At 51.6% G+C, this 23,233-nt stretch overlaps 2 protein-coding genes across 4 annotated transcripts in view; both read left to right on the top strand.

Annotated features, from left to right (window-relative positions):
* Positions 1 to 23,233, top strand: part of LOC129472521 (neuroblastoma breakpoint family member 1-like) — a 705,345-nt gene that overhangs the window by 48,035 nt on the left and 634,077 nt on the right. The gene's annotated exons all lie outside the window — the stretch shown is intronic.
* Positions 10,862 to 23,233, top strand: part of CROCC (ciliary rootlet coiled-coil, rootletin) — a 58,526-nt gene continuing 46,154 nt past the window's right edge. The window contains exons 1-4 of one of the 3 annotated variants that reach the window (XM_063631765.1): positions 16,680 to 16,710; positions 16,994 to 17,091; positions 20,017 to 20,152; positions 21,658 to 21,812. In XM_063631765.1, coding sequence (XP_063487835.1) covers positions 16,695 to 16,710; positions 16,994 to 17,091; positions 20,017 to 20,152; positions 21,658 to 21,812 — 405 coding nt within the window. In that variant the 5' untranslated portion in view covers positions 16,680 to 16,694. Of the gene's footprint in view, positions 10,911 to 16,679; positions 16,711 to 16,993; positions 17,092 to 19,363; positions 19,439 to 20,016; positions 20,153 to 21,657; positions 21,813 to 23,233 lie in introns of those variants that run through there. The other 2 variants (XM_055262216.2, XM_063631766.1) reach the window with 2 other exon arrangements.

A 23,233-nucleotide genomic window follows, 5' to 3' on the forward strand; every position in this document is an offset into this window, starting at 1 on the left:
TAAATTAAATATATAGCAATGAAAAGGATGCCTAGCATGACTAACTGCATTTTCTCCTAACCCTTCCTACCCTGTGGTGATATCTTTCAGGCTAACTGCTTTTTCTTATTTCTGCACATAGGCCAAGCTATCTATGGGAGGGATTTAGCTTACCGTTTAAAGCACAGATGATAATAAGCCCTTCCCCAAACTAACTCCTGAGAAGATAGGGAGGTTGTTGAAGATTTATAATAGCAGTGTGACCTGAAAAAGGACAAGGAATTTTCACCATCCCCTTGGGCTCTCACTGCAGCCCATATGTCTGTCATTGTCAGACCTCTTCACCTCAACCGCCTCCTTCTTCCTCCCTTCCCTAACGTACAAGGAGCCTGAAAATCGTATTAATTTAAGATGGTTCTTTAGGATGTTAGTTCACCATCTGTTCAGTTGGATGGCTCTCTGGAATAAAGTCACCTACCCTGCCCCTACACCTCATCCCTCGACTTATTGGCTGTCATGCAGCAAGCAGTGAGTACAGTGAGCCAAGATCACACCACTGCACTCCAGTCTGGGTGACGTAGTGAGAGCTTGTCTCAAAAAAAAAATAAAAATACAAACAGAGAAATTTGGTTTTAGAACCAGACAAATTAAATGGGAGACTTACTTCCAATGAGACCTAGAAATTTCTAAATTTCTAAAATTTCTAAAAGAGCTGAGAAAATTGCCTCCATTGAGGAAGGAAGCTGAAGGAGGTAAACTGACACATTTTCTGAATTGAGAAATATTGAGGAGGCTTTGTCTCTTTCGTCTCCACCTGCTCCTTCTCCTCCTGCCCCTGCACCTGCATAGTCTTTCTTACCTGAGCCTTCCTGTCCTGCCTTGCCTCTTCTTCCCTCACCATCACCTGAGGAAAGTCCTCAAGGCTCTGGCCCCTTCCCTGAAACTTCTGTTCTGACAGCCCCTTTCAAGGTAAAACCCAAACCCACAGGAAGAGGGGAGCCTACCATTGTACATACCGCTTCACCTAAACTTGAATTAAGAATATTGTAAAGGACTTCTCTGATCTGAACTTAAATACATTTCGCTGTTCTCTTTCTAAAGCAGGCTCTGAGATCCTATAGGCTTTGGCAGAAAATTTGACTTAACTGTTGAAACCTTTGAGCCCAAATATTCTGACCTTTATCAATTAATTCACATGCTGGTGAAGAAGGGAAGGCCACTAACTGGTTGCAAAAGGCAAATTGGAAGGATTTTCAAAAAGAGACTGAAGCAGAACATGAAAGGTTCATATTTTAGTGAAATATCTCCATGTTGCCATTCCCCAGGTCCTTCCTAAAAATATAGATTGGAGGATAATTCAGCAATGCACTAAAAAGCCAGACAAATCTGTCTTTGCTTATTTAAAATGGTTTGAGAGCCAGGCATGGTAGCTCATGCCTGTAATCTCAGCACTTTGGGAGGCCGAGGCGGGTGGATCACTTGAGGTCAGGAGTTCGAGACCAACCTGCCAACATGGTGAAACCCTGTCTGTACTAAAAATACAAAAATTAGTCAGGTGGCTACTCAGGAGGCTGAAGCAAAAGAATCGCTTGAACCCAGGAGGCGGAGGTTGCAGTGAGCTGAGATCCTGCCAGTGCAGTACAGCCTGGGTGACAGAGCAAGACAGTCTCCAAAATAAAAATTTTAAAAAAAAAGGAAAATTAGCAGGGTAGTAGAAATATAATGCACACGAGAATGATAATCATGAAGACAATCTGTATTCTACAAGAGTAAGGGAGCCTATTCCATTAGGGAGCCAACTGAAAACGTCAAATCCCAGTTCACACCCCAGGGTGTGGGGTCATGCGCCTGTAGTCCCAGCTACTCGGAAGGATTAGTAAGGAGGTTTGCTTGAATTCGTGAGGTCAAGGCAGAAGTAAACCCTGATCATGCCACTGCACTCCAGCCTGGGTGACAGGGAGACCTTGTCTCAAAAACAAACAGACAAACTCCACAGGACCAAACAACAACAACAAATTGTCGCCTCATTCTGAAATGACAGTGGCAAACATCACTTTGCTATTGGAAAATTAAAAGATAAACACTCCCTCTTGCTATCAACTTGGCTCTTGCTCTAACATGTCTGACCCATGGTTTAAAATGCCCAAAAGTTGATGTACTCAAATTATAGTACACTTACCTGTTCTGCACCAGCATTTATTTTTGTCTGGAGGAGATCACCATCCATGGTCCTACAAATGTCTAATGGCATGCAATGATGAAGGGCAGTGTCTTTTAGGATGTTTGGTTATATCTATATATATGGCTCTGAAGAAACCCAACATTGGGCGAGTTCCCTCAAACGTTTCACTAGGCATGACCACTGCTCTATTTTAGATAGAGATTCTGTGGGGCAAAACCTGAGAATTATGTGCCTGGCTATCAAGAAGATAGCTCCTTGCATTTTTGGGGGGAGAACACTTCCTTCAAGGGAGTGTTTCCTCCCAGGATTACAAATCTTTCTGTAACCTCAGGAAACATTGCTGATGAAAACCAGGCATTGTGGCTCTGGCCTGTAATCCCAGTGACTCAGGGGCTGAGGCAGGAGGATCACTTAAGCCCAGGAGTTTGAGGCTGCAGTGAGCTATGATGGCGCCACTGCACTCAGCCTGGGCCACGGAGCCAGACACTGTCTCTGAAAGAAAAAGAAAAAAAAACATTGCTGATGAAACTGTGGCCTCTTTTGCAGCTCAATAAAAAGCTATTTAGTCACTGGCTAAGGTTGTACTAGATAATCACATCACTTTAGGTGATATACTTAGCTGAGCAGGGAGATGCATGTGTGGTGGCAAATACCTTTTGTTGCATATACATAAATATTTCCCATGCAGTAGAATCTTCTCTAGAAAAAATCAGAAAAGAAGCCACTTGGCTACAAGAAATCACTAAAGAAGAAATGGGATTTGATGTTTTCCCTGATGTTTTCAGTTGGCTGCCTAATGGAATAGGTTCCCTTACTCTTCCAGGATACAGATTCTCTTCGTGATGATCATTCTTCTGTGCATTATATTTCTACTACTCAAATTATTATTATTATTATTTTTGAGACGGAGTCTCACTCTGTCGCCCAGGCTGGAGTGCAGTGGCGCAATCTCGGCTCACAGCAAGCTCCGCCTCCCAGGTTCACGCCATTCTCCTGCCTCAGCCTCTCCGAGTAGCTGGGACTACAGGAGCCCGCCACCATGCCCGGCTAATTTTTTTATGTTTTTAGTAGAGACGGGGTTTCACCGTGTTAGCCAGGATGGTCTCGATCTCCTGACCTGGTGATCCACCCGCCTCAGCCTCCCAAAGTGCTGGGATTACAGGCGTGAGCCACCGCGCCCGGCCTCAAATTATTAATGTTATGTATTTCTCATTGTTTTACTTCTTTTGAGAAACTAAATTCATGGTACTCTGAAGACTAGAGATGATTCAACAAGTGACAGCAACTGTAGAATTGGCTGAGATCTCTCTCTCTCTCTCTATCTCTCTCTCATTTTTTTTTTTCCATGTTGTGATGTCACACCAATTCAGCTTTCGGGCGCTGTTAAAAATTCCTCAGTGAGAGGGCTCCTTTCCTCCCCTGCCTCCAGTGTGGGACAGGACTATCTGGGAATGAGCCATTCCGGCAACGAGCAACACAGCTTTTGATCGACAATGCTTTCAAGAAAGACCTTTTTTTTTTTTTTTTGAATCGGAGTCTCGCTCTGTCGCCCAGGCTGGAGTGCAGTGGCGCAATCTCAGCTCACTGCAGGCTCCGCCTCCCGGGTTCACGCCATTCTCCTGCCTCAGCCTCTGCGAGTAGCTGGGACTACAGGCGCTCCCCACCATGCCAGGCTAATTTTTTTTTTATTTTTAGTAGAGACGGGGTTTCACCGTGGTCTCGATCTCCTGACCTCGTGATCAGCCCGCCTCAGCCTCCCAAAGTGCTGGGCTTACAATCGTGAGCCACCGCGCCCGGCCAAGAGAGACTTTTTATCTAAAGGGAGAATGACGAAAGAAGAGAACTTTTATATTCAAATTCTCAGGCCCAGCGAAGCATTACATTGAGACAGCAACCACATTCTGCTTCCTTTTTGTACACTACTGTATTTGAAACACAAAAAAACAAACCTACAAGACTCATAAAACTGGACAACTTTCTTTATAACACTACTACTCGTAAAACCAGTAAGGATGGCTGGTTTGCAGTTATCTGAGCAGCTTCTCTAGTTTCATAGATACGACTTCTCTCTGATATTAAAGGGCTCCCAATTTTAAGTGGAATGCTACTTCACAAAAGATAACCAGGTTTGAAAGGAACCGGTTTTCTTTGTAATCCTAAACGTTCTAGTCTGCTAATTAAAAGCCATTATTTGAAGACGAGAGCACAGGCTTCCAGCTGGTCACCAGAAGGGTCCTCCGCAGGACACAGGTTAAGTAGTCGCTTCTTTGGGGGAGACTAGATGCAGGGTCTCGGCGCACCTCCCCAAAAGACAAGGGCGGGACAGAAAGGAGGCACAGGCGGAAGTCACTTCCCCCACCGGCTGCGGCACCGGGTTGGTGGGCTGAGTGGAGGAGGGTTGGGCAGAAGAACAGAAGGGGACTGGGAAAATTACTGTTGGTGACATCACCGATAGGGCGTTTCTATGTAGATGAGGCAGCGCAGGGGCTGCTGCCATGAGGGATTTCCCGTGCTGTAGGAGCAGTCCAGGACCGCTGGCTGGACGTGAGCGTCCTAGCTGTGTGGTAGGGCTGAGAGGGCTCAGGGTGATTGGGGATTGGCTGGGGTGGTGCTCGAGGCAAGTGACCATGCGTGTAAAGGATAAGGCATATGGGGCTGTGGCGGGGCGGTGGTTAAAACGTTTATAAAGTGGAGCAAGTGTTTTGGTTGTTACACCAGCTTAATTCTTAAGTTTAAGGGCCGTGTGTTGTTTTGCTGCTATGCTGTTGTCTCGCATTTCTTCTGCTATGGGGAACTGCTGTGTGACTTGTAGTAGTAATAAGGTTAAAAAATTAAAAGAAAAGGGTAAGCTTTCCTGTACTTGCTTGCTTGATGGTGAGGTCAGCAATAGATACATCCTTAGTAACGCTATCGGGGAAAACCAGATCTCTGAGGAATGGAGTTCTGGAGACCCTCTCAATAGTCTGTCCCTAGCAAGGATAAAAGGAAGAGCTAGCAAATGCTTTTACTACCTTCTCTTTCCTCAAATTTTGTTAAGTTCCTGATTTCCTTTCAGTGCACTCGTAGAGCCAAGTAGAAATTTTACTTGGAACTGGTGCCGTTGGGTTGTAGACATAACATGCTTGCTCTTCGTATAGAAAGGGCTTTGCCAGTGCTCTGTGTCCCTATGCAGGGCATCAAGGCCTGCAGGTCAGAACAGCAGTCTCACCTATGTGTCCATGTAATACACAGCAATTCTCCCTGGAATATAAGATGGGTGGTCTTGTGAGGTTCCTACAAGTAAGAAGACAAATTTCCCTTCAGTTTGTACTGACAAAATTCAAAATTAATAATAACAGGCCAACCTCTTGGATGACAAATGTCCTTTACATTGACAGTGGAAGTTGCGGTGAACTGATATACAAAAAAAAGGAACTTTTGGCAAAGGAAATGATTTCTGACAGGTTTTGCACGTAAGACATTCAGGTGTGAGGAAAACACGAAAACCACTATGCTAGGGAAAGCAAATGCTGTTGAGAATGTCTCACAAACACAAACTGCATGTCAGCAGGTAGGTTTGACCCTCAGGTTGGGCACATTTTACTTCAAGTGCCCTGTTGGTGGAACTTAAGATGAATCTAAGACATTCATGATGTGTGTGTGTGTGTGTGTGTGTGTGTGTGTGTGTGTGTGTGTGAGAGAGAGAGACAGACAGGGTCTTGCAATCTTGCCCATACTGGCCTGCAACTCTGGGCCTCAAGCGATCCTCCTATCTCCCCATCCCAAAGTGCTGGGACTACAGGCATGCACCACCTCGTCCAGCCCATTTTAATGTTTTTAATTTAATTACACATTCCAAAAATTATATAACAAGTACAGGAAGCCCACTTTCAACCAGTTTTACAAAAACAAAGTGGCAACATCCTAAAGTACTGAAAGAAATAAAGTTTTCCTAGAATTCTATGTCAAAGTGAAAAATCTTTCAAGAATGTGACTGAAATAAGGACATTTAAAGACATACAAAACATGAAAGAATTTAGCAACCCACACTACAAGAAATGCAAAAGGAGTCCTCCAGGCCTAAAGGTAAGGATACCAGACAGAAATCTGGATCTACACAAAGAAATGGAGACTACTGGAAATCGGTATGTACACAGTTAAATATCTATGTTCTTATTATTTAAATCTTTTAAAACAATTTGACCGATTAAACAAAAGCAATAATAATGAATTCTGGGGTTTATAACATGTCTAAAATCAAATTACATGACCACACTAGCATAACGGCCAGAAGGGGAGGTATAATGTCACTAGATGGCACTGATAAAGGTGTATTCTGGAAACCCTGAAGCCCTCACTGAAAAAGCAAAAGCAGGAAAAGAAGTCGGGGAGCGGTAGACCAGAAGAAAGAAAGAGTTATAGCTAATAAGCCAACAAAGGAAAGAAAATGGAATGATATAAAAACCATGTAATCACTATGCTGGAACAACTGCTCTCCATGCACTCCAGCCCAGGCGACAGTGAAACCCTGTCTCAAAAAAAAAAAAAAAAGCCCACCCCTAGGGCTGGGCACGATGGCTCACGCCTGTAGTCCTAGCACTTGGCGAGGCCAAGGCGGGTTGATCACCTGAGGTCAGGAGTTCGAGACCAGCCTGGCCAACATGGTGAAACCCCATCTCTACTAAAAATACAAATCAATTAGCCAGGCATGGTGGTGGGTGCCTGTAATCCCAGCTACTCAAGAGGCTGAGGTAGGAGAATTGCTAGAACCCTAGGAGGGGAGGTTGCAGTGAGCCGAGGTCATGCCACTGCACTCCAGCCTGGGCAACAGAGCGAGACTCATCTCAAAAAAAAAAAAAAATCCTACGCTTAAAAGTTCACTGAGGCAAGCAAAAATCACCTGGTGGCTGTAAAGCAGACCATCGAGAGGCAAAACTCTTTATCTGGGGAATTTAGAGGCAATTAGACTTCTTTATTATCTAAAGCAAGAATCTAGTTCCAGGCTTCTTTCCCAAAAATTTATAAGTAACTAGAATTTCTGGGTTTTTTTGTTTGTTTGTTTGTTTTGAGATGGAGTCTCACTCTGTTGCCCAGGCTGGAGTGCAGTGGCGCAATCTTGGCTCACTGCTACCTCCATCTCCCGGGTTCAAGAAATTCTCTGCCTCAGCCTCCCGAGTAGCTGGAATTACAGGCGCCCGCCACCACACCCGGCTAATTTTCGTATTTTTAGTAGAAACGGGGTTTCAGCCGGGCGCGGTGGCTCACGCTTGTAATCCCAGCACTTTGGGAGGCCGAGGCGGGCGGATCACGAGGTCAGGAGATCGAGACCACGGTGAAACCCCGTCTCTACTAAAAATACAAAAAATTAGCCGGGCGTGGTGGCGGGCGCCTGTAGTCCCAGCTACTCGGAGAGGCTGAGGCAGGAGAATGGCGTGAACCCGGGAGGCGGAGCTTGCAGTGAGCCGAGATCGCGCCACTGCACTCCAGCCTGGGCGACAGAGCGAGACTCCGTCTCAAAAAAAAAAAAAAAAAAAAAAAGAAACGGGGTTTCATCATCTTGGCCAGGCTGGTCCTGAACTCCTGACCTCGTGATCCACCTGACTCGGCCTCCCAAAGTGCTGGGATTACAGGCGTGAGCCACCGTGCCCGGCCAGTAACTAGAATTTCTATACATCTCTGGAATACATGCCTATCAAAACTTGTGCAACCCTTGCTGACATTAAGGCACCAAAATGTCTACAAATGTAGTATTCTGTGAGCCACCGCACCTGGCCTACAAAATGTTTTTTTAAAAAATTATTGTGTCAGGAGTGAATTATTGGGCTGGTGGATCGTGTCTGTAATCCCAGCACTTCCGGAGGCTGAGGTGGGTGGATCACTTGAAGTCAGGAGTTCCAGACCAGCCTGGCCAACATGGTGAAACCCCATCTCTACTAAAAATACAAAAATTAGCTAGGCGTGGTGGCGGGCACCTGTAATGCCAGCTACTCGGGAGGCTGAGGCGAGAAAATCGCTTGAACCCAGGAGGCAGAGGTTGCAGTGAGCCGAGATTGTGCCATTGTACTCCAGCCTGGGTGACAACAGCGAGAAAAAAAAAAAAGGAAATCATTATTATTTTTACAATATGGGCTTATCCCTGTATTACTCTTCTGAACCTTTCACTTAATATATCGTAACCATCTCTCCAGTCATTGAATGTTCTTCTATAGCATTTGGAATGACATCATAGTATCCCATTATATGAATAACCCATGGTTTATTATACAAGTCCCCTACTGCTGAACATTTTGGTCTTTCTAACTTTTTACTATTAAAGTCTGGCATGACAGACTCTGCAAGTTAGCCTTCAGATGCCCAGCAAATCCAGTTAACCAGAGCACTGTCCTCTAAGCCTCCTGGTGAATGTGGTTTTGCTGATGGTGGGCAGAGTCCACTCCAGCCGAGCCGCTGGATTTGGCAGGCACTTCGCCTTAGCAACCTGAGGGTGGTAACTCCAATCAGTTACTTGTTTCCCTGTTACCTGAGTTGCGGATTTAGAGCCCTCTGCAGTGAGCAGGTGAGCACCTTGCATGATTCTTTTCTGGCAAGTGGTCTTGGGGGTCACTGGGCCAGTCACCACCTGGTGACACAACAGGGTGACCGGTGGGCGGCAGCACTGGGGATTCAAATGACCGCAGCCCGGTCAGGCTGAGCTGAGCAGAGCCAAGGACTCAGCACAGCAGGGAACCTAGGCTGTTCACAGAGAAGGGAGCTGGAGGCCCCCTCCCAAGGAGGTAAGTATGTGCCTCCCTGCAGCAGGGTCCTGTAGGCTTTGGGAGTGAGAGGGTCATGGGGGGAGGAGCTGTGTTTGCTGCCCCCTGTTAAAACTTCAAGTGAGGCAGCATGGTGTAGAGGAAAGAGCATGGGATTGGAAGCCATTGAACTTCCTGCTGTGTGTCCCTGGGCAAGTGACTGCATGTCTCTGATCCTCAATCACCCCTTCTATAAAATGGAGATGATCCTAGAACCTGCTTCACACGAGTGTTCAGAGGGGACTGTGGACAGAGCGGGAACATAGAAGAGGAAGCAGCCGGCAGTGTGGTTCACAGCCAGCGCAGGCTGCCCGCAGGGTGCAGGTACTGTCACCAAGGGAGACCCAAGGTCCCCTGGAGAGAGGGGCAAGGACACAGGCCTGAGCCCAGCCCTGGTGATATGAACACTGGAGTGGGCTTCACAGGGACAGGCAGCATCAGAACTGGACTGGTGAGGTCATGAGCCCACCAGGGCCTAGGTAGGGACATAGCAAGTCTGGGGACTCCAGACAGGGTCACACAGACCTGGGCCATGCTGGGCATCCAGGGGCCGGCTGTGTATACTGGCAGATGTCAGTCAGCCCTCCTACAGTTGGGCCAAGGACACCTCAGGGAAACTGTGCCCTTCCTTCCAATCTTGGTAACATCACCCTTCCACCCCAAACCCCAGGGAATGGCCCGAATCTCTCCTGACCAAAGCTCTCAGCCCTGGTCCAGGCCACAGTCTTGCTTGCACTGGGCCGGGTTTCAGAGCCCGAAGGGAACACTGGCAGCCTTTAGTGCAGTGTTTCAGATGTCACAAACAGGTTCCTCTTTGACGAAGATGAAACTTCCATTTCTTCCCTCCTACCACGCAGGAAACACAGAAGCAACCATCGGCCGCGGGCCTGCTGGCCGTTCTCTCTGTGTACTGTGTTTGGAAAAAGCACAAAATCATTAACTTAAACATGCTTTTTCAAAGCAAACACATCCCTCTTTTAGCCCTGGAGATTCAGAGCTGCCCCTCCCTTTGAAAATGAATGATCTCGGCCAGGTGCGGTGGCTCACGCCTGTAATCCCAGTACTTCGGGAAGCTGAGGCGGGTGGATCGCGAGGTCAGCAGTTTGAGACCAGCCTGGCCAATATGGTGAAACCCCGTCTCTACTAAAAATACAAAACTTAGTCGAGCATGGCGGCGGGCGCCTGTAGTCCCAGCTACTCAGGAGGCTGAGGCAGAGGTTGCATATAGCCGAGATCATGCCACTGCACTCCAGCCTGGGCAATAGAGCAAGACTCCCTAAAAAAAAAAAAAAGCATGATTTCATCCAATGCCTTCAATAACAGAAGGAGGTCCAAGTCCAGTGAGAGGGTGGAACGAACATACTGTCACAGTGGAAAGGACACAAGACAGGCGCGCCGCCTAGTTGAGTCTCGCGAACAAACTGGGGCCAGAGTGCCTTCCCCACGGCTGCACGTCAGTCAGGAAAATAAAGGCATTCTCTCCGACAGGTCAAATCACCGAAGCCTCGGGATCGTCGCTGGGGGCTGTGACGGGGCTGGCATGAAACGTCCCTCTGTCTGGCTGGACGATGGGTCAGCGCTCAGGAGTTTCAGGCCTTTAAGGCCCGGCCAGACCGCAGGGGGACTCTGCAGCCGGGTCGGGGTTTCGATCCTGCGCTGCGACTTTGCAACTGCGAGGCCTTGGGGGTCGTGCTTCGTTCGCCTGGTATCCACGTTCGTGCGTGTAGGAGGCGCCTGGCTTGCCGGGCGGTGCCAGGCGGCAGGAGGGAGGGCGCACGAGGCGTGTCCGCCCAGGGCGGCCCATGTAAGCGCTGCAGACGGGTTGCCCTCGGCGCCCGGCCCCGCCCCCTCCCCGGCCCCGCCCCAGCCTCCGCCCCGCTCCTGCGCAGCACAGGCTCCGCCCCCAGTTTTCCCCGCCCCGCTCGTTCCGGCCCTCTCGGCCTAGGCGGCGGCGGCGGCTGCGGCGAAGGCGCGCGAAGGTAGGAGGCCCCGGGCGCGCGCGTGCGTGGGGGCGGGACGGACGCGCTCCCGGCGGAGGAGGCCGCGCGCCGGGGGCGGGCTGGAGCCACATCCCGGGGCTGGCGGTGCAGTGGCATCCGCGACCCCCGCGGCCCGGCGCCGGAGGCCAGGAGAGCGTTCCCAACGGGCTCCGCGGATGCCCCGCCGCGTCCTGCCGCCCATCCTGCCCGGATTGTCGCGGGCCGTGGGCACGACAGGAGAACTGGGCCTGCCCGGGCGCAGCGGCCTGCAGGGCGCAGCCGTCCCTCCGCCGGCCGGGGTCCCCTCGCTCCGCGGGCGGCCGTGGGAGGTCCTCGCGACGGCCTCTACCCCCCGCAGATGCCCTCTGCAGCTTCTGCGTGCGGGCCCCGCCCTGCACTGCCCTCCTAGTGTGGGACCCGGTTTCGTCTTCATTGCAGCCCTGCCGAGTCGGAAGCATCTCCATTGTGCGGATGGGGAAACTGAGGCCTGGAGCGCGTAGTTGGGCTGGCCACGGAGGCAGGGCCGCCGGATGCTGTGCGGGGATAGGGCCCTGCACCCCTTGCGCCTCTCACCATGGGGCCTCAGGCCCCTGTGCCCGGCAGCGTCTCTGGAGTGCGAATTTTGAACGAGCTCCCTCCTGATTTTTACAGACTTAAGCCTAACGACCGTGCTGGGGCGGATGCCTGCCCCTCTGGTGACCAGGTCACAGCTCCCTCGGGAGGACGATTGACTGGGGAATGGGGACCCTGGGGAGGGGGCCTTCAGGGTGCCATCTGTCTGTTTACGCCAGAAAACAGAGATTTCTGTTTTCTTTCGCTGGGCTCACAGCAGGTGCTTAGTAAACAGATCTTGTGGCGGGAGCAGAGGCCAGCGAGGTTCAGGCAAGACTCCAGGAGTCAACCCGTGGATCTCGAGGCTCCCCACCCGCGCACATTTCCCTGACTTAACCCTCCCCTCCCCAGTCTTTCAGCCCTTTCCACCCAAGTGGCCCCTGTGGGGGTCACTGCCTGGTTTTCACCCTGAACTTCTGGGATGCGGCAGATGCTGGCTGGATATGTGTTCGCTGGTGTCCTTCCGTGATCACCGTCTGTGGCTGACAACCATCTGTGGCCCAACATGACCCCAGCCAGAGCCAAGGGGAATAATGTCTTTTTTTTTTTTTTTTTTTTTTTTTTGAGACGGAGTCTTGCTCTGTCGCCCAGGCTGGAGTGCAGTGGCGCCATCTCGGCTCACTGCAAGCTCCACCTCCCGAGTTCACGCCATTCTCCTGCCTCAGCCTCTCCGAGTAGCTGGGACTACAGGCGCCCGCCACCACACCCGGCTAATTTTTTTGTATTTTTAGTGGAGACGGGGTTTCACCGTGGTCTCGATCTCCTGACCCCGTGATCCGCCCGCCTCTGCCTCCCAAAGTGCTGGGATTACAAGCGTGAGCCACCACGCCTGGCTGGAATCATTTCTTTTTCCATTTAACATCCTATGTTATTACTTGGCTGTTAGCATTCATTAATTCATTCAGCAGCTCTTCATGGAGCTTTGGCCTTAGCCCATGCACTGTGAAAGTGGCAGTGAACTAAGCCAACCTGGCACTTTGGGAGGCTGAGGTGGGAGGACCGCTTGAGCCCAGCAGTTGGAGACTAGCCTGGGCAACATCTCATCTCTACAACAAGTAAAAAATTAGCCAGACATGGTGGCACGCACCTGTGGTCCCAGCTACTCAGGAGGCTGAGGTGGGAGGATCCCTTAAGCCCAGGAGGTCAAGGCTGCAGTGAGCCGTGATTTTGCCACTGCACTCCAGCCTGGACAACAGAGCAAGACCTTGTCTCAAAATAAAAATTAAAAAAAAAAAAAAATGGAGGAGACAGACAACATACATGTTGGAGAAAATGGAACCGCCACTGGAGGTACCTCTTTAGCTGAGAGTCGGGTAGCTCCCTCAGAAGGTGGTATTTTTGAGCCAAAATCTGGCCAACAAGCGAGAGTCAGCTGTGCAAAAGAAGGGGGAAGTGTGTCCCACGCAGAGAAAATGGCAGGGCAAAGGCCCAGAGGTGGGTGCATGTCTGGTGTTTGAGGAATCAAGAAGGCCATGAGCAGCCGGGTGTGGTGGCTCACGCCTGTAATCCCAGCACTTTGGGAAGCCAAGGTGGGTGGATCACTTGAGGTCAGGAGTGTAAGACCAGCCTGGCCAGTATGGTGAAACCTCATCTGTACTAAAAATACAAAAATTAGCTGGGTGTGGTGGTGCATGACTGTAATCCTGGCTACTCGGGAGGCTGAGGTAGGAGAATTGCTTGAACCCAGGAGGGGCTGAGATCGTGCACCACTGCACTCCAGCTGAGGCCTGGGCAACACAGCAAGACTCTGCCTCAAAAAAAAAAAAAAGCCATGAGCAAGGGGGAGAGAAGAGATGAGGTGGGAGAAGTGGAGTGGGGTCAGATCTAGTGGGCCCTGTGGGCCGTGGAAGGACTTTGAACTTTATTTTAGGTGCGGTAAGGGCTAGTAGAGGCTTTGGGTAGGGGAGGGGTATGCCCTTTACTGTGTGAAACTTGAGTGGGTGAGGGGATGAGCAGGGAAGCAGAGAGACCCTTGGGGAACCATCTAGCAGTCCAGGCGGTGGCTTATATAATACACATCGGCATCCTGGGGTGGTGCCAGGCACACAGCAGGCGCTGCAGGATGGCAGTCATTGCTGTTACTGTTTTTGTTTATTTGAGACAGAGTCTTGCTCTGTCACCCAGGCTAGAGTGCAGTGACACAACCACGGCTCATTGCAGCCTCAACCTTCCAGGCTCAAGCAATCCTCCTGCCTTAGCCTCTCAAGGAACTGGGACTACAGGAGGTGCATGCCACCATGCCAGGCCAATTTCTTGTATTTTTTTTGGCAGAGATGGAGTCTCACTATGTTGCCAGGGCTGGTCTCAAACTCCTGGGCTCAAGCAGTCCTCCTACCTCGGCCTCCCAAAGTGTTGGGATCACAGGTGTGAGTCACTGCACCCGGCTTGCTGTTATTATTTAAAACTCTGGGCTGGGTGCGGTGGCTCATGCCTATAATCCCAGCACTTTGAGAGGCCGAGGCGGGTAGATCACTTGAGGTCAGGAGTTTGAGACCAGCCTGGCCAACATGGTGAAACCCCATCTCTACTAAAAAATACAAAAATGAGCTGGGCATGGTGGCGCATACCTGTAATCCCAGCTACTCAGGAGGCTGAGGCAGGAGAATTGCTTGAGCCCAGGAGGCGGAGGTTGCAGTGAGCCGAGATAGTGCCATTGCACTCCAGACTGGGTGACAGAGCGAGACTCCATCTCAAAAACAAAACAAAACAAACAAACAAAAAACAAAAACCCTTTGGAATCAGGCACACCTAGGTGGCGGCTGTGACTTGAGATCTTTGTGACTGGGTGCATTGGAGCCAATTATTTAACTTCGCTGAGACTTCGTGCTGTCATCTGTAAAGTGAGTAGGGTGGTGCCGGGAGTGTTAAAGCAGGTAAGGGACAGATGTAACGTTTTGGGCACAGGGTCTGGCTCGTGGTTGGTTCAATATTTTGGTCATAATTTCTAGTCAGCAGCAGGAGGATAACAAAGGGGTAAGTGGATAAAAGCAGCTGCTATGTTTGAAATGAGTAATCTTTGAGGGGCTTTTTGGCTAGTTCCTGCCGCTAGCCCTGGCAAAAGGCAGGTTTGGAGGGCGGTAGTGGGGAGGGAAGGGTACAAAGGGTGTCTCCTCTGTATTTGGTCACCAAATAATGGCTCAGCATCTAGAACAAGGCACAGGGTTCTAGCTTGGGTACTAGAAAGAGCCAATAATACTCATGATAGTAATGATAACAGTAATAATAGTCAACACTTACCCGCTGTTGAACTGCAGGTAGTAATTAAGGTAACACTAGCTAATGTGATAGTGAAACCCTGAATCCTCAGAGGCTTAGCACAATAGAAGTTTATTTCTCATTCATGAAAAGTCCTGTTGGGTGTCTGGCAGGTGGCTTTCTATGTGGTGACCCAGGGACCGAGATCCCTTCTGTCTTGTGGTTCCGGCATCCCCTAGGACCTTGGAGTTATTTCCTTCTAGCTGATGGACCAGGAAGGAGAGAAATAATTTTATGGGCCAAGCCTAAAGTGGCACGCTTTCTTTCTGTCTTAATTCTATGGACCAGAACTTGACCACATGGCCGTATGGGAAATAGCTTTTAGCCATATTCCTAAGAGGAATCAGAAATGCTTTGTGGTGAGCACATTGCAGTTCCTGCCACACCATATCCAGGCATATAGCTTAGCACGGGGTATTTTATTTAATGCTCATGCTAGAATCAGGCACCATTATTATCCCATTTTGCAGATGAGGAAACTGAGGCTCAGAGAAGTAAAGACACTGGTGCAGGGTCACACAGCTGGTGAGGGGCTGGTGAGCCAATACAGGAGTCCAGGTGGCGAGATGCTGAAGCTGTTAGCATCCAGATTTCTAAGAGGAATTCAGTTATTTTTTTTTTTTTTTTTTTTTTTTTTTTTTTTTTTTTTGAGACGGAGTCTTGCTCTGTCACCCAGGCTGGAGTGCAGTGGCGCAATCTCGGCTCACTGCAAGCTCCGCCTCCCGGGTTCACGCTATTCTCCTGCCTCAGCCTCTCCGAGTAGCTGGGACTACAGGCGCCCGCCACCACGCCCGGCTAATTTTTTGTATTTTTAGTAGAGACGGGGTTTCACCATGGTCTCGATCTCCTGACCTCGTGATCCGCCCACCTCGGCCTCCCAAAGTGCTGGGATTACAAGCGTGAGCCACCGCGCCCGGCCTCAGTTATTTTTTTTTTGGAGAATTGGGTGGAAGCAGTGGACACATACACGGGGTTCAGATATGACTTCCTGGGACCCACAGAACCCAGCAGGACTCTGGGGGAGAACTTTGATGGAGCCAAGCGTGGGTGTCACCTGGTGCCAGGGGCTGACATCCTGTCCCCTTCCTCCAACCCTTAGGGCCGTGGTCAGGAGAAGGCACAGAATAATTCAGTTCAGTCCCTGAAGGACATCTGGGGTCCCCTCTGCTGAGCTGGGCATGCTGGTCCAGGGGTATTTGTGGCTTCCCCCCTGCTCTGGTGGGCAGGCGTGTAGCCTGTAGAGGGGATTTTTTGGAGGCTACCTAGAGGTAGAAGAGTGGGCGTTCCTGGGGGTTGTAGTGGCAATTCTATCTGCTGGCTGGTTTAGTTTTTTTTTTTTTTTCGAGACAGAGTCTCTCTCTGTCACTCAGGCTGGAGTGCAGTGGTGCGATCTCAGCTCACTGCAACCTTTCCCTCCCAGTTTCAAGTGATTCTTGTGCCTCAGCCTCCCGAGTAGCTGGGACTATAGGCACCCACCACCATGCCCAGCTAATTTCTGTATTTTTAGTAGAGACGGGGTTTCACCACGTTGGCCAAGCTGGTCTAGAATTCCTGACCTCAAGCGATCCACCTGTCTCGGCATCCCGGTGTTGGGATTACAGGAATGAGCCACTGCACCTGGCCAGTGGCTGGTTTGGTTTTGCCCAAATCTGGCTTGCTTGCCATTGCAACTTGGCAACATTTATCTTTTCGGCCCTGTTTCTTGGTTTTCCATTTGCAGGGCAGGTTCCTTAGTTGGGCGTGAGCGGTCCAGCCTGGACTGATGAGCATTTATACAGCACCGTGGCATTCTGGGTCTGACCTAGATACAGAAGTAGAGCCTCAAGGCGCAAATGCCTCGGCCTTGCCCTTCAGTCACTCATTGGGAGGCTGCTGGTCTAAGTGGAATGAGCTTTGGGCTCACCACTTCCCTGAAGCATGTCGCCTTGGGTAGGTGAGAGCCCAATGTCTCTGAACCTCAGTTTTCTCATCTGGAAATGGGTTGAAGTAAGGATTTAATGAGATAATGTGAATATGCCCCCTTTGGGGCACAGCATGGAGCAGAGGGCACCCGGGGGTGGAGGGCTGAGACATAGCAGTGTAGCAGGACGAGCCGCAGGCAAAACTACTGAGACACCAGGTTAAAGAAGGGAGGAGCTTTATTCAGCAGGGAACTTTGGGAGACTTGTGTCTTAAAAGCCGAGCTCCTCGAGTGAGCAATTCCTGTCCTTTTTCAGGGCTTACAACTCTAAGGGCAGGAGCCCAGACACGTGATGCTAATGACGATAGGAACAGCGGCCACCATTGGCTAATAGCTCACCACCTGCCGGGTGTGGTAGGTACTCTTAGTCTCATTTTTTTTGTTGTTTTTGGTAGGACAGAGTCTTGCTATGTTGCCCAGGCTGGTCTTAAACTCCTGGGCTCAAATGATTCTCCCATCTTGGCCTCCCAAAGTGCTGAGATTACAGACCTGAATCACCACGCTCGGTCTAGTCTCATTTTATTTTATTTTATTTTTTTGGAACAGACTCTTGCCCTGTCACCCAGGCTGGAGTGCCGTGGCACAATCTTGGCTCACTGCAACCTCCTCCTCCCCAGTTCAAGTGATTCCCCTTCCTCAGCCTCCTGAGTAGCTGGGATTACATGCACATGCCACCACACCCCGGCTAATTTTTTATTTATTTATTTATTTATATTTTTGAGACGGAGTCTTACTCTGTCACCAGGCTGGAGTGCAGTGGCATGATCTCAGCTCACTGCAACCTCTGCCTCCCAGGTTCAAGCGATTCTCCTGACTCAGCCTCCCAAGTAGCTGGGACTACAGGCGCGCACTACCATGCCTAGCTAATTTTTGTATTTTTAATAGAGACGGGGTTTCACCATGTTGGCCAGGATGATCTTAATCTCTTGACCTCCTGATCCGCCCGCCTCAGCCTCCCAAAGTGCTGGGATTACAGGCTAATTTTTGTATTTTTAGTAAAGATGGGGTTTCACTATGTTGGCCAGGCTGGTCTCAAACTCCTGACCTCAAGTGATCTGCCTGCCTCAGCCTCCCAAAGTGCTGGAATTAGAGGCTTGAGCCACCACACCCGGCCTGGTCTAGTCCCCTTTTAGAGATGAGAAAACTGAGGCTCAGGGAGGTAACCTATTCAAGGTCATACTGTCTTGAACACCATAGTTGCAAGTGACAGAGCTGGGTCTCAGATGCAACCTCAGACCTGATACTGACTCCAGAGCTGTGCGTCTAGCCACTATAACACATAGCCTCCTTGTCCCAGGGAAAGAACAATGGGAGGTGGTGGGTGACCTCTGCGTCTCAGGGCCCTGAGATATAGGGACTGTGCCTTTTTTTTTTTTTTTTGAGACGAAGTTTCACTCTTGTTGCCCAGGCTGGAGTGCAATGGCGCATCTCGGCTCACTGCAACCTCTGCCTCCCGGGTTCAATCAATTTCTCCTGCCTCTGCCTCCCAAGTAGCTGGGATTACAGGCATGCACCACCACGCCCGGCTAATTTTTGTATTTTTGGTAGAGACAGGGTTTCACCGTATTGGTCAGGCTGGTCTCAAACTCCTGACCTCAGGTGATCCACCCGCTTTGCCCTCCCAAAATGCCGAGATTACAGGCCTGAGTGCCCGCACCTGGCTGGGACTGTGCGTTCTGGATTTTCAAATGAATGAAATGAGTATTTCTTGAGTGTTGACCATGTGAAACCCCCGGCACCGTGTCATGTGCTGGTTATGCACACATGATATTCTGTTTCATCCCCAGACGACCCCGTGAGGTGAGTACCAATATTATCACATCTTAAGTAAGAGGACACTGAGTCTCAGAAAGGCAAAGTCAGTGTCCCTGGTGCACCCAGCTAGTGGGGGCTGGGGTGGGTGTGAAGGGGCCAGAAGCTTCCCAATAAGTGCCTGAAGGGCAAGGCTGGGGCATTTGTAGTTCGCGGCTCTACCGCTGTGTCTAGGTCAGACCTAGGAATGCCGCAGGTGTTGCATGAATGTTCATCAGTCCAGGCTGGACCACTCATGCCCAACTAAGTGCCTAACCTGGTCTGGGTGATCTCTAGCCTGCATTCTTTGCCCTACACCTGTTGTGCGGAAACGTACTCCCAACATGCTGTAAATCCTCTCATTCTTATCTAACCATGTGACCCCCGTTCTGGCCAGCAAAGATGATCCCGAATACTTAGGACTCTGGCCTTTCCCGCCACATGGCTACTGACCCCACCCCGTGGGCTTGGAGGGCTCTAGGACCCAGCAACCTGCGGAGGGTGAAGAGTGTGTGAGGTCCTGACCTCCAGGTGCCTCTGCTCCTTTCCTCCCCCCCCATTCCCTCTTCTCTCTCCTACCTCCTTTTCTCTCCCTTCTCCCCTCTCTTCATCCTTCCTCTTCCTTTGGCTCCCTGCCTCTGCTTCCCTCCTCTCCTGTCCTTTCCCATTCCCCTCCCCCCTCAGCCCACATCCCGCTCCTCCCACCGCGGTGGTCACATGGGGGCGCCGCCGGATTTAAGCTTAATCTGCCTGGTGCTCAGCACAGCATCCTGGCTATGGCGCATGCTGACTGAGCTAGTCTTGGGGTCCTGGAGAAGGGGGCTGGAGGCGTGCCCACAGCCTCCCCCTCATGAGTTTGGGGCTGGCGGGGGCACAGGAGGTGGAGCTGACACTAGAGACGGTTATCCAGGTGGGTCCTGGGGGCTGTGCCCACCCTGTCTGGGGCGGGGTAGTGTGGACTTAGCAGGAATGGTGAGAGGTGTGTGCATCTTGGGGGTCAAGGGGTGGGAGAGGTGTTGTGGTGGTGGTGTATACAGGGACCCCCCCTTGCAGTTCCTGGCAAGATAGGGGGCAGAGGTACACACAAGGTGCACCTGCTGTGGCTCCCTCGTCCCAGTGCCCTGCGTTGGGAGAAGGGGGTCCCTACTTCCAGATTTTAGGGCTTGGGAGACCTCTGGGATAGCCAGATCCTCATCCATCTAGGGTCAGAGCCAGATTGGAGCCCCCAACAATGGACTGCCTCCAGTGGGGTTTGGGAGTTGCCCGTGGGGGTTGGTTCTCATCTCTCGCCCTGGGCCTTCTTCCAGGGGCAGGGAGCACACAAGAGGCTCCTCCCATGGGGATTTTTTGGACTCTAACTCCCAGGCTTCACTCCATCTTGAGGGGGCTCCTGGGGACCCGTAGGCAGTAGGACTTTGTGGCTCTCCCCACGAGACCAGGGAGCCCCGGGTCCCAGGTCCCCTGAAGACCCTCTCACTTTTCCCACAGACACTGGAGAGCAGCGTCCTGTGCCAGGAGAAAGGCTTGAGCGTGCAGGACCTGGCCCAGGACGCTCAGATCACCAGCCTGCCTGCCCGCATCAGGGAGATTGTCACCCGCAACCTCTCCCGGCCTGAGAGCCCAGGTGCCACCCCCATCCGCTCCCCTCCACAGACACCACCATTTTACCTCTTCGCATGTCCCTTTCCTGAGCAGTCACCATGATGATCGTGATTGTAACTCGCTGTGGGGCAGGCACAACCTTATGACAGAAGAACCCATTTTACAGATGAGGAAACAGAGGCTCAGGGATGTAATTTGCCCAGACTTATTCCGCATGTGGTGCAACTGGAAGGAAGGGCCGAGCATCCCCTCCATGCTTGCCTGTAGCCTGCTGCAGAGATGTGAACTCCAAATCCCGTATTCCCACCCGGGGAAGGTGTGAGCTGGCTGAACCCAAGATACAGGAAGAGGGCAGCTCAGCTCAGACCAGGGTTTTGTAGAAGTCTGAGTGGATGGTGCTGTCCATCCGTTTCCCACGTGGGCAGGAAGGCGGATGGTCCCTGCTCCTCTCAGTGGGTGGCACACACGGTGTTGTTATGTGGCTTGAGGGTCTGGGAAGGGCACACTCAGTTGCAGCTGGTGTGCTGGCAGCTCTCCGTGATGGCGTTTTGGTGCTCTAACCATTGTCTCTGTTCAACTACCAAGCTACAGACGGGCCCCCTCCTTGGGAGCGCCAGGGATGTTGGCGCCCTGGAGCCCCAGACAGGGAGAGACTCAGAGGGCCCTCACCCTGACACCTGGGGCGTATGTCCAGTTCTCCCAGGGTAGAAGGGGAACCCACAGTAGGTGGACAGCCCTGCTTCTCCCGCTGGCCTTTCTTTCCCTCTTCTCTCTTTCTCCTTCTCCTCACAACCTGACCTATGCTATCTTGAGCCCTAGCCTTTAAAGTTCCATGAAGCCCTTCTCTTGAGTGAGGCTTTGATGGTTGTCTGGGAGGATCTGGTTACAATTCTAGCTTTTTTTTTTTTTTGAGACAGAGTCTCGCTGTGTTGCCCAGGCTGGAGTGCAGTGGCGCAATCTCAGCTCACTGCAACCTCCACCTCCCCGGTTCAAGTGATTCTCCTGTCTCAGCCTCCCAAGTAGCTGGGACTACAGGCATACACCACCATGCCCCGCTAATTTTTGTATTTTTAGTAGAGACAGGGCTTCGCCGTGTTGGCCAGGCTAGTCTCAAACTCCTGACCTCAGGTGATCCTCCTATCTCACCTCCCAAAGTGCTGGGATTACAGGCATGAGTCTGTGCCCGCCCCACCCATTTTACAGATAAGTAAAACTGAGGCCCTGGAGAAGAAGAAAAGGAGGGAGCAAGAACTCAGGGGTCTCCTGGCTCCTAGACCGAGCCTCTCTCCTGCACCTCCCAAACCTGCTGGGCCATACTTTAGCTGGAGCTGTGTTCACTTTACGTCCAGCTTTGTATCCCCTCCTTGCCTTCCTCCCTGTTCTCAGCTCTGTTTGCAGGCCTGGTGCTGCAGCCATTCCCACCTGGACTCCTCCCAGGGGCCTGGATGCTTTTCTTGCCCTCCCTGTTGGGGGGAGGATGTCCCACTGGACCCAGAAGCCAACCATGTGCCCACTGTCCTTTGCCAGTCCTGCTGCCGGCCACGGAGATGGCATCGCTGCTGTCGCTGCAGGAGGAGAACCAGCTGCTGCAGCAGGAGCTGTCCCGCGTGGAGGACCTGCTGGCCCAGAGCCGTGCCGAGCGCGATGAGCTCGCCATTAAGTACAACGCGGTCAGCGAGAGGGTGGGTGCCGCCCAGGTGCTGGGCTAGGCCAGGCTCCCCTCGTTCGAGGGCAGGGAGGCATCTAGACCAGGCCCACACATGGGGCAAAAGATGGGCCCTGGAGTCACGTTGGCCTGGGCTTGGATTGAGGCTCTGCCTCCTTGAGTGGCATTGAGCAAATCACTACACTCTTCAAGCCTGTTTTCTGTAGTGGGAATTGTAATGGGACGTGGAATTGTAGGAATCAAGGAGATAATAGAATAAAGTGCCTGGCACCAGGGGTATTTTGTTCCCATCTGTCCCAGGCCTGTTAGGGGTGTGGGACACAGAGAACGAGATCCCTAGAGATTCCTGCCCCTTGAGTTTCTGGGCATCTCCCTGTGCTACCATTGCCACGGGCCTTCGGGTTGAGGCGGTGGCTGGATGCTGGCTCGAGGCTGGTGTGGGCACCCGCGGTGTTCTGCAGGCCATCTGGGGCAGCCACAAGACCTGCCACCACTGCCTATTGGAATGAGTTCCAGGCAGGGAAAGGAGAAGCAGGCCTGTCTTCATGTCCAGGCAGGATTCACATCACCTGTGCTGCAGGCTTGTGGGGGTCCCAGGGAGTGGGGCGGGAGCTGGGTGTGAGCCGGTGCCAGGGGTGCGGGATCCTTTTGATGCGCTGTCGGCTTTGGGCCTCCAGGTGACGGGGAGGTGACTCTAGGAAGTTGGTGGTGGCTGAAGATTGGTAAGGGAGTTGCAGCTGGGACGGAGTGTATGTGTGCAGATGGGAGGCATGCAGGTGGCAATAACATATTAACAGTAGCTACTGCTTATTGAGTGCCTACTATGTGCCAGGCACATGCTGAGTGTTTCACATTTAATACACTAAGTTCGGGACCATTATGATGCCCAATTAACAGAGGAGAAAACAGGGGGCACACAGCCAGTTAAGGTTAGACACCAGGTCTTCCAACTCCCAGCCCAGGGCTCTGTTTGGTTTCTAGACTAACCCAGTCTAGAAACAAAGTTCTGAACTTTTGTTTCCTACGTATGGGAAGAGACACTGGGCTAGGGATTTCAGGGCACAGCTGGCCCCCACAAAGTTGGAAGGGACCCAGAGAGGCAGGGGCTGGCCCAGGGTCCCCTGTGTGGTAGTGGTAGAGCTAGGGTTGTCATGGGACCCCTGAGCTGGACTTGTCCAGGCTGGAGCCTGCATTGGCAGGAGGGTGTGTGTTCCTGTGTATGACTGTGGGGTGTGCCCGTGTCCTGGGATTTGCCTGGCTGGACAAACCCCTGACTAGTTGGGACTTGTAGAGGAGCAGGGTAGGCGGCCCGCAGTGGCCCCTAGCATCAGGACAGTGGAGAGCTAGTTTTCCCAGGGTCTGCAGCAGGTGTGTAGGGCACGCCGGCCCCAGTCGTGAATTTTGGGTGGTGATGGGGCCCTGAGCCAGCCACCCCTT

This window comes from Symphalangus syndactylus, chromosome 22, assembly GCF_028878055.3.
Source record: "Symphalangus syndactylus isolate Jambi chromosome 22, NHGRI_mSymSyn1-v2.1_pri, whole genome shotgun sequence".
Lineage (NCBI taxonomy): Eukaryota > Metazoa > Chordata > Mammalia > Primates > Hylobatidae > Symphalangus > Symphalangus syndactylus.